Below are 16,637 nucleotides of genomic sequence, written 5' to 3' on the forward strand. Positions count from 1 at the left end.
TTGGAGCCATAGTTAATACTAGGAAAGTAAACAGCATTGTTATACAATTTCCGATGGGAGGAGAATGCGTCACATGCCGTTGGTTAAAACTCACTAACTCCCTAGGGAAACAACAACTTAAACTTTGGACTCACACGTGATCAGGATGTGCACCTTGAAACTGCGGGAAATTTGTGTAGCAGTCAGCCTGATGTTAAAAAGCCATTAAAGTAGGACAACGTTTCTCATTGGAGATGGCATTCTTTATTCAAGAAAAGGGATTTATAGTTGCAAGAACATATCATGCAAATTAACAAAAGGGAAAATATCAACATTTTGTGTCTCCAGGCTTTTGGTTTGGCGCCAAAAATGGGTTGCCCACGTTCGTCATCTCCCTCCTCAATCGCAATCGCTAGGTAGGAAAGAATTTGCGTAATATACAACGAAATACGCTGTTCCTGATCAAGACAAACTTAGAATGCATTAGAACAAGCCAAAGGAACTTTAGTATTGTCTATATTTTGTTAGCTGCTCAATTTTGTGCGTGGAGCCAGTGTATGCAATGGTGTCAAAGAAATCATTTTCTTGGAGTTTTTTTTTCTATTTTTGAGTCCGGAGGTATAATAAAACACTTAATGACTGGCCCCTCGGGAGACAGTGAGTTTTGTTTCCCCTTGACCTCAATGTTTTCCTTGGCTTCGTCTCAGGAAACATTGAGGGTCTTGGGGAAACAAAACACACTGTTTCCCTTGTGGCCAGTCCTTATTACATCCTGGCAACAATGAGTTTGGCTAGTTATCCGATGATACCCTAGGAAAGACTGAAATCTGACACATTGCTATGATTTGTTAGGAAAGAGAAGGCGATCTGGGATAACGAATCCCTGGGGAGTCACCCACAAATTCTGTAAGTGTTCATTCCTTAGTCTCTGGATAATACGCTCATGGCAGATCTGATATTGGTGTGCATGATTTACAAGCAAGTGTGCTATTTATTTCTCATTTCAAATTTTGCCCCCAGTATCCCATGCTAGAATCACTTACTTTTCATCCTAAGGAGTTGGGGGTGTTAGCTGGTAAAATCTGAGACAGTGGGATCGATACCCCAAAAATTTGAGTTTAAGAGGGGCAACAGCAGGATCTTCTTTTTCCAGGCCTGGAAAGTCATGGAATTTAGTTTGGGTTGTAGAAAGTCATGGAAAACAAAATAATTTGGGCAGTTTTGCATCAGCAAACTAAGGAAACAGGAAAAAAGTTGCAGACATACAAGAAAATTTTCAAAGAAAAATGGCCAAATTTAGGTTATGGAAACGTGGAGGGTCATGATCAAGGACCTAGAATGGTCATAGAATTTTTAAAGCTCGATACGCTTCCCAGTGAGGAGGAGAACCAGGAAACTGTACCTCTTTAATTCCTTTCCAATACTCATACATGTAGGTGATTCTTCAGAAATTTAGTTGTCATTGCCACATTAGTTTACGTGGCATTTTGAAACAAAATTGTGATTACATCATAGTCATACCCCTTACAAAGTCGTGAAGTCTCAAGAGCTTAATTCTTAAAAACATAAAATAGTGTAGCTTGAACGTGTATTTGCTTAACATTTTTAGGTGATAATATAACCCCTTGGAGAATACTAGGGTTGAAGATGTTGCTTTTTTGTCTTCAAGTCTGTCAGGTATCTGATAGCACAGATTAAAAGAAGACCCCAACCTGGATGTTTACAAAATTGAGACTGGGAAGGAATTTGGAACTGCTCCGAAAATAGACACAGACCATGCCCAACCCCTATTACTGTTATAAATACCAGGGGGTATTCGTGTATACCGGTACTTATGATGTTTGTGTGCCACTACACTGTCCTTTTTTATGTCCGTTGATTGGTTTGCCACGCTTTGAACACTTGTTATTTCTTGTTCTGCGGCCAGGTGATGTGTTAGCCTGAAGGAGTACTTGAAGTTCAGCATCTGAAGGAAAAAGGAACATTCTTAGCCAGCCTGCTACTTTGCACATAATATACTGGGTATGTTTAAACTGACAACTTATATTAAACTTAACTGGTGGAATGACAACTATATAGTACTTGCAGTTTTCAGTGATGAAAGCCCTGCAGTGGATATTGATATTAGGTTATAATTATCCACACCATGCCATCTTGTAAAGTCTAATTTTATCCTTTGGTTAGTTGCTATGTCACAAACCTGAACATGTTGGGGGACATATGACTGTTTGTTTTTGTAGTCTTGATCGATATTTAGTTTTAGCTTCCTCTTTATTTTCCTTGTCTGTCAACATACTGTGAAGGGCTTCAGGGATTTGATTATTGATTTCATCCTTTACTGCTTTTAAGTCTTGTCTTGCTGTGGTCATCAGAGTTTCAAAGATATCAGCAACATAATCTGAAAAGAAAAACAGAATGCAAGAAACATGTACTTAACAATTTTTAATAAGAAAGTACTATTTTGACTTGAAATATTTGTAGCCTCATATATGCTACTTTTAGATTACCATAGTTCGGTTCCACTTTCATTTCTCTCACTGTTGCTTCACCATCTTTGAATTTTGGATACGTGACCTTGAGCTTAGGTTTCCCATGGGCATCAGCTTCGCTCTCCCTCTTTAGATTGAAGTTAAAGTGGATAGCAGCAAGGATCGTCCTGGATAATAAAAGTGTCATATTATATACATGTAGCTGTAGTATATTAGTTAAGTTTTCTAAGTAAGGCACATTTGAACAGCATCACAACAGTCACAAATCAAGAAATGATGTGTCCAACAGATTAGCCATAATGCCTCTTAAAATCAAGCAGCTGAGCACTCACATGGTGTTCTGGTTAAAAATAATAATATTACTTCTAAGGAAGACAAGCTGGATGAATGTAATGCAACTTATAATAGGATGTTCAGTAATGGGCCAAAGAGTTTACAGTAACTAGATTGCTGTTATCTAAGTGTTTTAAAAATGTGACCGATGTGGTTCACCTCAAAATTTCACACTCCCATTTCCGGTTGGACCAAAATATTTTTCACAAGATAATTTTCAAGGTAAGCACTTGTACACGTAAATGCACACATACTGACCGTGCTAAGAATGCAGGCATACTGATGAGTTTACATGTAGCTTCCAAAACGTTGCAGAGATAGAATCCCCTGAAAAATCTTACCTACAAAGCATTCCCAGATAAGAGTATGCCAGCATTTTCGGAGCAAATTGATTGACCACAGAATGGTAGCCTTCAAGAGCACTTGTCTGTGCATTTGGGGATAACTGCTTAATTCCTTTTAGCAAGTTTGCATTGCTTAGTGCCTCACAAAGCCTTTCATATGCCAGGGAACCTGTTGGTGTAAGATGTGCCACCTTTTAAATAAAGCCAACTTTGGCAACTGGACGCACACTAGTAGAAAGTATTAGATTAATTTTGATTGATATGTTTTTGTTTGTTGTATGTATGTTGCCACCTTAGTCGGAGCCATTTTCACTCACTGTGAAATAACATTTACATGTAACAATATTATTATTAGTAGTAGTAAGAAATACATTAGTCAAACTAAACAAAGAGAAATCAATGGAATTAGGGCCTGTAACAATGTGACAGTTCAGTTGGGCAAACAAGAGCATTGCTTTTATGTATATATATGCCTACCATTGGTCAACCATACACGTGGGCTGGTTACTGGGCCATGTGCACATTTGCTAAACAACTGGCTGGGGAGATCCTTGTGTTTGTTGATTGTATGGGAGAGAAAAGCCTTGAATTTGGCAAGTATGACTTCGCCTAACTTTGGTTGAGTGGAGGTCACTGCCCAATAGTAGTGCCGCACACAGGCTTTCCGCCATCTCCCAATTATTTCACAGCCTTTCTCTTTGCTTAATTTAGAGAGGACCTTTTGGATCTCTGCAACAAAAAGTGCAAAATGTTCAGCATTCAATATTTACTGTAGGTGAGGTGTTATGTCATGTCTTTCCTGCTATGATAAAATGTTGACCCTTTGCAATTTAGGAGTACCAAACAGAATTTTGTTTCACATTTTCAAGTATCTGTTTTAGTTCCAGAGATGTGTGAAAGCATGTGACAGTATGCAAATTAGGGAAGCCGTAGACCTTACAGTGTATAACTTCAGACAATACACCTGTAGCTAAAAGTCACATTATGACACAAGTGTCTGAAAATTGTTTTCACTCTTTTCAATTCCCCTTAGATGTTTAAAAACACCAAGCTAAGAGCCTTATAACTATACTTGCCAATCATAGAAATAAAGTACCCATAACATGTGAAAATGGAACTCAACTTATCTACATACTAAAGTAAAGAGTATATTATTTGATTACTTTTGCTGATGTGCCACAAATCGAAGAAGTGATCAATAACTGGCTTTCCTAACTCTTTGCATTTCCTAGGACACTCCTCTCTCATCCACTTAGTAATCGATGTGTGGCGGTCAGAGATAAAGGACTTGACAATCAATCCAGTACCAAGCAAAAATGCAAAAGCTTTTTGATCACCAAGGAATTCCATTTTCGAGCTGCTACCGGCCTCATTTGCCTCGTGATAACAACAATAACGTTTTGTACCTTTTTTGTGCAAAGTAATGATTTTACCTTAAGTTAATCTATTCTGAGTAAATTAGTTGTACTGCAGAAAGCATCTACAGTTTATACAATAAAACAAGTGTTGTCAATGGTACAGAGGCTGGCAATATATTGTTTTCTTTAGTTAAATTGTGGTATTATATGCAACAGAATAGTATCAGATATGCTTCTGATTAGTATATACATGTACTGTTGATGCTTTATGAGGCAATAGCTATAAATAAATGTTGTAAATTCAAGAACCTGTCCCCGTTCTCGAAGAGTAAAGGCACTGTAAATATTGCACTGCCCTTCCTAAAAGTCAAATGCAGGAAAAAAAACCAAGCCATCATTGTATGCCGCGACATTAAGTATCATGATCCCCAACAACACAATACATGTACACTTCTGCTGGTCTCCCCTTCTGCTCAGAACAATCATCATTAGGCCCTGCGCCTCCCACTAAGAGCCCTTACAGGAGTACACGTTTTGTTAAGTGCATGTTGAGTTCCAATTACCTGTAGTAGAACAATGTGGATAATCAGACCCACAGTGCAGCAGAAAATTATATATGTCCCATATTTTGCCGAGTGGCCCATGCTATCGTGTCTGCCATCACCTGCTAGCGTGACCTCTTTTCCTTTTAATGACTGCAAAATCTTCGTTTGGTATGTGCGCCAATACTTAACAATGGTTGGGAAAAGGAGGTGCCTCTGATGGTAGTAATATGCTGGTGGACGGTATACAAGCAGACCCAAATGCCTGAAAACCAGGAGAACTTTGTTGATTGATGCTCCTGCACACAGGATGGCGAAACTCAAGAGCAGATTTCCAGCAGGGAACTTTCCAAGCATGTGAGGCTGACTGTCCCATTTGAACAGGCCTTTACAATTGCTACAGCTTGACTCGATAGTCAACATGGTCCCTGTCTGAAGCACAGTTAAGGTAGGATTTGTTGCAAAACAAAGATGGCAGTACTGGAAAAGGAGAAGAATTTTTGACAGGAATACGATTGCCTTTGGTTCTTCTCTAACATTTTTCCCATCGCAACTCAACCTACAAAAATAAGGAATATTTCTGTTACTTTTCATTTGATTAAGCAGTTGCATTTTACTTGAAAATACAGTTGCTAGACATTTATAGTACAGGTAATTTCATTATCCCCGTAAATAATTCATTTACCCTAAATAGTTTCTTACTACCTTGGTTTTGTACTTTTTTGGCTGTCATCATCATCTCCTTCCTTGGTGTATGCCTGATCCACTTCCTCTGGAGTCCAGGGTGAGTCCTCATCGCTTACTTCATTGCCTTCCTCGTCCCGTTCCTCATCTGACTCTTCCACATTAACGTTGTCCATCGTGGTTACATTTGGTTCGTCTTTCTGTATGAAGCCTTCAGCGTTTCCGTGGGTTTCTGTCGATAGGAACATTTTATTTGGCTTGTTATGTGTTCTTAAAAATAATTTTCGTTTGTCCTGGCATCATTGTCTTAACTGTCGTTATTTGGGTAGTATACATTGCTGTCCAGCATATGCACATGAAGCGTTCTAACTAATCATCAATTGAATTGTTGCAGTAAACCGCCTCTAACAAATGTCATGTTTCGTTTTGGTCCATTGTGAGGTAGTTTGCTTTTGTCAGAACAGTAAAAGAGATCATCGAGCAGTGAAATAGTGACGAGACCGTTAGACACAGTTTCCATTGTTTTCTTTTGTTTAGTTACATAATTTTTGCAATAAAAATCATGCAGTCAAGCATGACGAATAAATCCCAGAATTTTCTATATTTTACCTGATGAGGTCATTGCTGGAGGTGAACAACTGATACTCTCAAATGTTTTTACCCACTCATTCTGATTTGCATACATTTTTTGGCGTAAACCTTCCAGTTTGGACTCCATTGCGTTCAGTTGTCTTCGCAATTTTTTCTTTTGCTTCCTGAGAAGATCACAGTTACTACAGGTGTTTTTCAAATCCTCCTAGTTTCAAAGTATAAAGAGCAAATGCATCAATGAGTTCAATAACAGTAGTCTAACATTTTGTCCCACAGGATTAACAGAGCAGAGAAAGAAGGAAGCGATAACTGGCAATAACTGCCTTGATCGTGGACAAGCAGGACCTAGGGGAACTAGCAATTTTGTGTGCGTCCCCGTAAGTCATGTACATGCTTCCGAAATTGAGTGACCACCTACGATGTTAAACAGAGTTTTTCATTATTATCGGTTAGTTATTAGTCTTATACTTGTTAGATTCAAGATACCACTTGCGAGAGCAAAACGATTCAGAAGGTACCTTGCTCTTGGACTGACTTGACTCTTCCGGTTTATCATTTGGGGAGCTTGAGAGAGTTATCTGAAAAGCAAGCACAGGCGTGACTATTAAAAATATTCTAAAATACTGTTACTAAGTATGAAAGGTACGATTATTACCTCGCTCTGGGACTGACTTGACTCTTCCAGTGTATCATTTAGGGAGCTTGAGAAAGTTAACTAAAATACAAGCACAGGCGTCATTATAACAATAACTTATTCTAAAATACTGTTACTAAGCAAAAAAGGAAAGATTATTACCGCGCTTGAAGTAGAATTTGGTATTGGCTGAAAGGCAAGTACAAACATCAGTGTCATAATATTCTTCATTTCAGTTACTAAGTAAAAGAGGAAAGGCGATACTGGCATTATTACCTCGCTGAGGCAGCATAACTCTTCCTCTCCTGAATTTAAAGAGACCGGTACTTCATTTGGGGTTAACTAGAAACCAAACAAGAATAAATGCGATTCGCTATAAGTTAAAAAGACAGAAAATGTGCGTTGATTACCACGCTTAGGAAAGTTTACACTGCTATATTATTCAAACAGATCTGGAAATGGGACTTTTGATCTTGTTTTAGGTCAACGGAACATGTACACAGCAAAATGTTCTAACAAAAACGAGTTTCACTCACAACTTTGTCTCTATCCAGCAAAAAGAAAAGCAATTACCAGGGTACGTAACTTGAAGGGCGCCTGATTAACATACATCTAAAAACCCATTAAATTACCGAATGGCCAGCTTCTGGTGATTTAGCTTCCGGCGACTGTGAAGACTGTAACAATTCATTTATGATCTAAAGGGAAAGTAGATAAAGAAAGCTGTGTTTGTTTATGAAAAGAGAAGCAGTAATTTATTTGAAAACTTTGGAAACCATTGAAAGGCTCTTCGGTAAACCAGCATCTTCCGAGCGCGCCACATTCAAGACCGAATACTCGTGATTGTAATAAACAGAAAAGATAAAAAACTAAAATCCAATAGCGCAGCGATATGAGCAATACTAAACTGTCTTGATGAGTTACTTGAAAAGATCTTTACAAATCACAGAGATGTCTGGGAATAAAAATATAGGATACTTCTACTCAAACGAAAACTTCATGGCTAACACAATACTGAAGCTTGTCCCAGTGTACATAAGATAAACAAGGCTTACCTTGCGGTGTTGTCGTTTGGAATTATATGGTTTCTCTGGCTCAATCTTCCATATTGTGGGAACTGAGCCAGGAATAAGGCGACGACTACAGCCTTCCATGTGAATCGCCCTTGAAAAGCATTCCTCAGCAAAGTGGACAGAACACACCACAAACTTTCCAGTCGGGTTGAAGTTCGCGCGATGAGTGCGCACGAATCGCAACCACTTATCTCGCTCACTTTTAATTGTTGGACTGAAGTGAGCAGAAATACCTGCTTTCACATTTGATCTGTTGCTACAGCCGTGTACTACACAACGATCAGGCATTATTCGACTCTAATAAAGCGCTAGATTGACATTGCAAAAGCAATTAACTGCAAACTACATAGAGATGTTATAAGAAAATTCACCATGCGCGCCTAGTTGGTTAGGAGTATGACGTCACAAAGCAGCAAGGCCTTATGGGGTTGCAGGAACATGATTCAATAATGGCGGACGAAAACATTCCAGGAAAAACCGTAAAAAAATCCATCTTCCCGGGCTTGTTGGACAAAACGGCTTGGACAGGTGAGTAAGCACCACTTATAGATTCAGAAAATGCAAAAACAATTAATTCGAAAAATTTCGTCTCGGTGGCACTTTAACGACAGTTCACTGCTTTGAAAATTCGAAGCAATGAAAGTTCATTTCTTCGAAATTTCGAAAGCAAGAAAAGTTCGTTACTTCGAAATTTCGAAAGAATTCGCCGCATTTTCTTCGAAATATCGCATTGAGCGACGCGAAATACCTCGCGAGATTTCGCCGACATATCGTCGAAAATTCGCGAGAATAATAGACGAAATTCGTTCTTATTACTTTTGCACAGTACTGTACTTTGGGTTTCCAGAGGAAAGCGCCGGCCACTAAAAGCGTGATAATTGTGAAATCAATTTCCGAAGTGATCTTGTGTACACAGAAAAACGTGTCAACTCAGGATAATGATAATGTATCGGTCATTAAACTGTAAGGCTGTTCCGACGTCATATTTTGTAATTTACTAATTTGTTAAATGCCATTCTCTATAAATAATCGATAACACAGTTTGAAAGTTAAGTACACAATGCGCTACAATTTACAAAGTAAGGCAAGTAAACAAAAACGAACGATACAGCTCAGTCAAGATCAATTTATTTACCATTCATCACTAAGAAGGTCGGTGAAGCTATTAACGTCAACAAATCAAAGCCTTCACGATTATTACCCTCACATACCAGTCTGAGTTTTGCAGTCGGGGATTAGTGGTTTCAATGTCACTTTCGTCGCCAGACATGCCTTCTTCTGGGTTGCTGTCAGCTTCGTCTGAATCTATCCTTGGCTCAAACTAGTACGGCTGGATAGTAAACCTTTCACTATCATTCTCCCCGTCGAACGTTTTCAAACTGGACCCAGATTCAGCCATCACAACGACGTAATCCTCAAGCTGGTAAACCCTTCCTTTTCATCCAAAATAGTGTTCATGACTAAAAGACGCGCAAGTATCACAATAGCCTTGATGATGATGATGATGATGATGATGAACTTTATTTATGTGTCAATGTATTTAGCTGGCACTAATTGGGGACACAACATAAAGATAAAATAAATAATGAATACTATGATAACTAATAAATAAGAAATAAGCTATAAATTATATATACATTTACAATATGCTAAAATAATCAAAATAATCAAAGCCTTGACGTTGTGACGTCATGTTACGAAACACTGCCCGTCTTCTGAGAAGGCGATCCGATTCCAAGATGGTGGCCTGCTATTTACATTTTGGTCTCTCGTTTTGGTAGTTTTTCGAACTTGTAATACGCCGCCAGCAAAAGATAATGTCAAAAATTGAAACAGAGTGGAAAGGCCCAACACCTGAAATACAGTCATTTTTACCCTGCAGCTTGTTTATAAGAGCCTTGAGCAATTCCATCTGCATGTTTACTTGCTTTTCTTGTAACTCAATTGTTCTCATCTCAACATTTTGGGCATCTCTCTTGAGTTTAGTGTGTGTCTCAAGAGCCTCTCGCCTAAACTGAAGCTCCTGGTTCTTGAAATCCCTTTCTGTCTCTGCTTTATCAGCAAGAAATGAGATGACATCTGGTCGTTGTGAACCCTTGGTCTTTGGCGTGTCTAACAAAAACATTAAACATTCATCATTGTTGGGAATAAAAATTATAATAATTATTTCTTTTGAAGATTCATTTTGGTTTGAAATTTTTGTCAACCAAATTGATTTTTATTTTCCATCGTTTTGTATTTGTTTTCCTAATAGGTAATACACATTGTAAAACAAGGACAAATCAAAGTCAAACTGGTTTAATTATTTTTTTAAATTAAGGGATTTCCACTTTCTGTAGGTACAGTGAAATCAAGAGCAGAATGAAGCTGCAAATATTTTTTAAAGCAGTTGCATCTGTTCTGGTGAATGTATCAGTCAAAGCAACAACTTGCCTTTTGAATGATGGCCAGCCATCTCATCCTCTGAATCACTGACACTTGAACGGGATGAAGGATTCTCTGAAGTTACAAAAGTTTGATCATTTTATACATCTAATATGACAAGAATCAAGATTTGTCAACTATATATCAGTCGGATTACTTCTCCTGAGCGTTTCCATGGCTGCATCTCTCATTTCCTGAGCTTTTTTTCTATCGTGGTCATTTTTCTTCCGTTTTGGTTGATTTTGTTCCAAGTCCTCAAGGTAAGACTGAACATCATCCAATAATTGCTGAATCTCAGTCCTCAAGGTAAGACTGAACATCATCCAATATTGCTGAATCTCAGTGTATTGTTCCTCAGTGCCAGACCTAAAAAGAATGCAAGCCTAAGGATCTTCTATTGTTGTTACCTCTGTGAAGTGACCAACTGTCATACAAATACTAATATCCTTCGCTGCCAGTAAAACTTTGAATTCAATAATTGAAATATTTCAAATTAAAGGCTGCATTCCACGTAACAGTTGTCACAAGTCCCAACAATGTTTGTATTGAATCAAAATGATGTTTCGTACTATGCCTTATGCTAATTTCTGCCCAACCCTTATTGAGTGGCCACTTATTCCCTGGAGGTTGGCCACTTAACATTGCTTCACCTGTATAGTGTCTGTGCGGTCACATGACTATGACGTAGGTGAAAAGTTAGTTCCGCCATATTGGAGGAGTGAAATCTGACACGCGACTCCTCGCGTCTTGTAGCGATGCCTTCGGTTTGTCTAATCGTTGGATGTTCCAACGATAAAAAGAGACGTCCAGACCTTAGTTTTTGTAGGGTGCCTAAAGTTATTACTAGTCAAGGCGAGCAGACGGAAATTTTGTCGAATGAACGGCGAACTAGGTGGTTAGCGGCCATAAGTCGTGATGACTTGACCGAAAGCAAGCTTGAGAGCGACAGTGTCTGTGGAATTCATTTTCACTCTGGAAAAGCAGCTTCCTTCTGGGATAAATTCAATCTAGACAGGGTGCCTGGCTTGCATTTGGGCCACAGCAAGTTAAAGAGTTCAGACTAACAAGAGAAACAACAAGAAAGAGCCCAGAGAATAAGAGAAAGACGTAAACGCGAGAAGGAGCGTGAAGAACAGGATCAGGCTGTTAAACAAAAAATGTCCAGGAAAGATGAATCAGAAGCCCATGGAGATAGAATCAGGGATATTTCTTTCGCGGTTCAAGATGAAGGAGATTTGGTAGAGGTTCCAGAGGAGGAGGAAGACGGGAACAACATGGCCACGCAAACTGAGCCAAGCGAACTCACGCAATCACGGGAGATGACGGTAAAGTTCGCTTTTACACTGGGTTACCCTCGAGGGAAGTTTTAATGAAAACATTCTCCTTTGTATCTCCACATGTCAACAGACGCTCCCTGTCATTGAGTAAATTTCAGGAGTTTGTTCTGGTGTTGATAAAACTACGGCTGGCCGTCCCACACCAAGATCTTGTTTATCGTTTTGATGTTTCTAGAATTGTTGTTTTTCGCATTATTGTCACCTGGTTAACTGTCATGGATGTTCGTTTATCTCTTTTAATTTCCTGGCCAATTTGGGAACAGCTTCAAAAAAAACTTATGCAGTTGGCCCAGGAATTAATTAAGTGATATGAATTAATAGCAATTGAACTAAAGCTCAGTAAAACAGAAAATTTGTTATGGTTTCTAAGGGCAGTGCTTGTGGGATTGACAATCTAGTACCCAGTGCAGCCTTATTTGGGTTCTAGTGCTTATTGAAAGAGTTTGACAGTGTATTTCAATTTAGTAAAATCCAGCTAGTGGTCGATTATCTATGCTGCATTCTGATTGGTTGAGCTACTACTAGGCTATATGTTATAGCCCACTAGTAGCAAAGAGTGTCAGCTTTGAAAACCAAAACTATGTTTTTGCTAGCTAAAGTTGTTTTGTCTTGATATTTTTTATTTTTTATTTTTTGATATTTTTGTCTTGATATTTTGACCAACAAGTTGGTGTCTGCTATAGAGACGTTTTGACCATGTATTTGGTTTTTTTATATGTTACCTTTCCTTTGTACATAGTTTTTTATTGTATAATTTTAATAATGTAGCTTTCTTTCATACAAATTATGAAATATATATATTGCAAGGTTCATATTAGCCTCCCACACAGATACTTGACACTGTTTTGATCAAATTGTCTGATCCTGTAGAAAATATGGTTAGCCTACGTCTACACGTAGGCTAAAATATGGTGAGCCTTAGTAATAAATAATATTTTTATCCATGGACAAGGGTAATAAAATTGATCAAATATAAAAATATTGTTGAATGGATGGTGTGATCCTCCTTTAATATCTAACACTGGGTTGGAGAGGCAGTAAAATAAATACAACAATATTTCTAGCTCTTTGGAATGAAGATTCTCCTTCCAATTTGTCTTGTTTATGCTCAATAATCAAAGGGAAAATTTAATACATGTATAAACAGTATTAATATCCGGAGTCATTTGTAATTGGGGCCTTAGTCCACACTGTCCTTTCGTACAGAATGAAAAAATGCCTCTCAAGATAACTGGGTCCTTTCATTCTACCTTAAAATTAGTTCTCTACTGGGATTTAATCTTTGCGGGTACTACCTGGAAATCACTGTCCCTCATCTGTGGGATTTTTCCCAATAAACAAGTACAAGATGTGGCAATGGTCACTTACAGCGTATCATAACAACAAGGGTGTTTACATAATTTTATATAACTGCGTGCAATGAAGAATGTAACCTTTTAAGCCCCATATCAAGTTCTGCAATACAGTGCATTTCTTATGGTACTGTTCAGTTAAACATTGACACATTTTATCTTAGATGGTCCTTTTATTCATTCTCCTGACCTGCATGTTTCATTAGGCAGTGATAATGTAAGGTCAGGAGAACTTATTTGCTACTCGCTGTTAGGGCTTAAAAGCTTATCACTTGGGAAAATGCCCATTATTAAAGATCAACGGTTGGAAAAAGTTCCATTCGACTGGACCTCAAACATCTTGAAAGGTGAGGACGCATCTTCGGGATGTCAAATTGAATAGTCAAGGGTTCATTGAGCTGAAAGAACAGTTCCTTCTTCGGTTGATATTATCCACAATGGCATGTGCGGATCATTCATTCGTTGGAATATCTCACTTTTGCAAGAACCACGTATTTATCTCGCAATGTTTGTCCAAGAACACTTGTAATAAAGCCAGACACCATATGGTTGTACGCAAGGAGACTTCTGAAATTTTTAAACTGCTCCTTTGTATAAAAACTCGTATCGAGCACTAGATATGACAGAAGATCGCACGACTCGACTGGAGGAAGACATTCCGGAGTACAGTTTTCATCCGGAATAAGGAAAGGGTCGATACCAATGGCCGCTATTTTCTCCACATATCTTCTCCCTTTGTTTCCCTGTAATGACTCGCCACAGGCAGACAGAATAAACTTGAAATTTGTCTCGCTCTCACAAGGACACGCTTCAGTTGCCGCCATTACAAATAGAACATTACTCCTCCAAGATGGCGGCGCCTCGTTTTCGGAATTTTTGTGACGTCACGCGAACAGACACTATACAAATCTTCCGCTTGTTCAATTTTGTGGCCTGGTCATGCATTACATGAATGAAAATTTACAGATAAGACATGAAAACCAAAAAATATCCTAGTTCTTCAGTGCTGCCACATTATTTTGTCTATGGTGCTTCAGCAGCACATCAAAATGTTCTTTGCAAGAGCGCCCACAGATTGGATTTTCCTCATTTCCCCATGCACTGTTCAATTTGTCAGCTATGAGCGCCCAGTCAGTATGGTTCTTTGGTCGTCCACCAACCACTTCCCTGAGAAGGTCTAAATCATGATTAACGCGCCACCTGAACATCGTCTTGAAAGAGAAAATCCATGAAATATGTTTACTACATTTTGGTACAATGATAAAATTATAAAACAATTTTTGGTCTTTACCAGTCACAGAGAAATCATGGTAAGGAAGCAATTATGGCCTACCTATGATAATTACCTGCCTGAACATGAAGTTGTGCACTTACAAATATAATATAGTTTGAGAACATGAAATGGTCTGAAACGTCTTCAGCGAAAAGTCATGTACATGTATGCTTTCTTGTCCATGCCTTGGCAATACTACTAACAGCCACCAAACCTGTACCAGTTTATTCCTGTATTTGGGACTTAAAAGGCCTTTGCAATGTTTCCTTTCTTTTTCTTCAGAATTTATTCGGTCAAAAGTAATAAGTCTTGAATTATAGAGCCGGCTGTGGCTGAGTATTTTACAGTGCAAAGTGCTATAAGCTTACGTACATTGAAACTATTTCATCCATTCGTCGCTTGCAACGACCACAGCAGCTGCTTTTCGGCGATTTTTTCTTGTTAATTAGACTTTACTTTGTACAGTCACAAATCAGACAGCACAAATTCACTTGCCGTTTTACTCATTCTGGTTCCTCGCAAGGTAACTTCTGCTTCCCTTAAGTAAACACGGGTAGAGTGACACTTACCCTGGAGAAACGGCTAGGTTACCGGGAAGTGAGATGATGTCATTACCAAATATGGTCAAACATGGCGCCGTACCCTTACTCATACACGGGAATCGGGGTATCTTAAGGTCTCTATTGACAACGCTCTTAACTTCTCAGGTCATATAAGTAAATATTTGCAAGAAAAGTAGTCAATGGGTGGGGGTAATTAATAGGTTTAGAAATCTCATACCCAAAAATGCCAAGCTACAGCTTTTTACGGGTGCTATTCTACCTCACTTAACTTATTGTAGCACAGTCTGGAACTTCTGCGAGGCAAATGATTCCAGGAAATTAGAGCGGGTTCAAGAAAGGGCACTTAGGACCATTTATTGTGATAGTAATTCAACGTATCTGGAACTGTTAATAAGGGCAAAATTACCCACTTTATATAATAGAAGGTTACAGGAGATTGCAATTTTAATGTACAAGGTTAAAAACGGCTTATGTCTGGATTACATGTTTAGATTGTTTATTAGTTGAAGCAATCAGTACAAGTTAAGAAATAACGATTTTATAATTCCTACAGTTAACACCACAGGTTACGGTAAGCATTCGGTCAGATACTTAGGACCAGTACTCTGGTCTAAGATTGACAGGAAATTCAGAGAACTTAAAACGGTAGATCAATTTAAAAGAGTGATCAGGAAGGTAGACCTTGCCAAACATATCTTACCTAATAATTGTATTAACTGTACTCTTTGTAATTCTTAAAATTGTAATTAATTTTAGGTTTGTGGGTGGGGTTATAGAGTGAATTATATAGGGAATATAGAGGTACTATTACTTTTTAACATTGTAATTAGGTGTCCTTACTTAGTGGGAAACTGATATTTTACCTGACACCTTAATCAAGTTATTATCATCCATTGTATTTCTTTTATGTTGTTGTACGGTTTTAAGTGTTATGTTTTACTTTACTGAAGAAAGTATAACCCAAACTTTCATGACATAGCCCCTCTTTTAATCTAATCATGTTCATATGGCGTGTCCAGTCTAGTTATAAATTTCTTTCCATCCTTTCCTTGAACATATAAACATCTATTTACTATCACATTACAACTGATAATCAAAGGTCTCTCTGTGTCTTGAACCTTTGCAAAATGTCGCTCTATTAATCTCTTTTGCACAATTTCTTTTAGGACAGCATCTTGTGGTGGGGAGAGTCCTTGGCATACATCCACACCTGTTACATTGTATTTGAGAAGCAATGCATAGGCAATGTTCTGGTGAAAAATATAGCACACAACCTTGCCATATGCTATCCTACTATGAAGACGAAATTAAATGAGGTAGCTGCAGGAGCTTCCCTTCCTAGGATACATAGTGCTCTGAAAGGTGATAAGATCCTTAGTCCTCCTGTACGAAACCAAGTGACTTTCATCTGGTCCAGGGCCAATTTACCAGTCTCTTATAATGCATAGGCTCATAAAGTCTCACACCTCCATCTGTCATTCTGGTTTTTGTGTAACAAACCTTGGGCAAACTTGGCTGCATTTGGAGTATCCTTGCACTTTTCCCTGACATGATGCTTGTAACACTGACTAATTCCCAGTTTCTCCACCATTTGTTTTTGGATGCCTTGTGTTCCCAAGTACAAATTCTTTAAATTCGCTATGAATGCCTCAAGAAAGGCA

General features: G+C 38.4%; 1 protein-coding gene across 1 annotated transcript; it reads right to left on the reverse strand.

Annotated features, from left to right (window-relative positions):
• Positions 1 to 1,811: 1,811 nt before the first annotated feature.
• Positions 1,812 to 13,964, reverse strand: LOC137987881 (uncharacterized). Its single transcript, XM_068833968.1, has 18 exons — positions 13,617 to 13,964; positions 11,423 to 11,511; positions 10,609 to 10,817; positions 10,461 to 10,526; positions 9,903 to 10,139; positions 8,010 to 8,296; positions 7,587 to 7,652; positions 7,231 to 7,296; positions 6,839 to 6,898; positions 6,339 to 6,525; positions 5,751 to 5,961; positions 5,067 to 5,604; positions 4,309 to 4,522; positions 3,623 to 3,874; positions 3,143 to 3,314; positions 2,487 to 2,635; positions 2,180 to 2,377; positions 1,812 to 1,945 (listed from the first exon to the last, which is right to left on the reverse strand). The coding sequence occupies exons 1-18, from the start codon at positions 13,962 to 13,964 to the stop codon at positions 1,812 to 1,814; spliced, it is 3,483 nt and encodes a 1,160-aa protein (XP_068690069.1).
• Between the last annotated feature and the right edge of the window lie 2,673 nt (positions 13,965 to 16,637).

This window comes from Montipora foliosa, unplaced genomic scaffold (genome assembly GCF_036669935.1).
Source record: "Montipora foliosa isolate CH-2021 unplaced genomic scaffold, ASM3666993v2 scaffold_394, whole genome shotgun sequence".
Classification (NCBI taxonomy): domain Eukaryota; kingdom Metazoa; phylum Cnidaria; class Anthozoa; order Scleractinia; family Acroporidae; genus Montipora; species Montipora foliosa.

Coding starts and splice junctions, on each gene's coding strand:
- LOC137987881 (XM_068833968.1), bottom strand. CDS start 13,964: ATGGCGGCAACTGAAGCGTGTCCTTGTGAGAGCGAGACAAATTTCAAG. Junction 10,140..10,460: donor GGCTGGCCATCATTCAAAAG/GCAAGTTGTTGC, acceptor TGTTTTTGTTAG/ACACGCCAAAGACCAAGGGT. Junction 8,297..9,902: donor TCTTATAAACAAGCTGCAGG/GTAAAAATGACT, acceptor ATCGTTGTGTAG/TACACGGCTGTAGCAACAGA.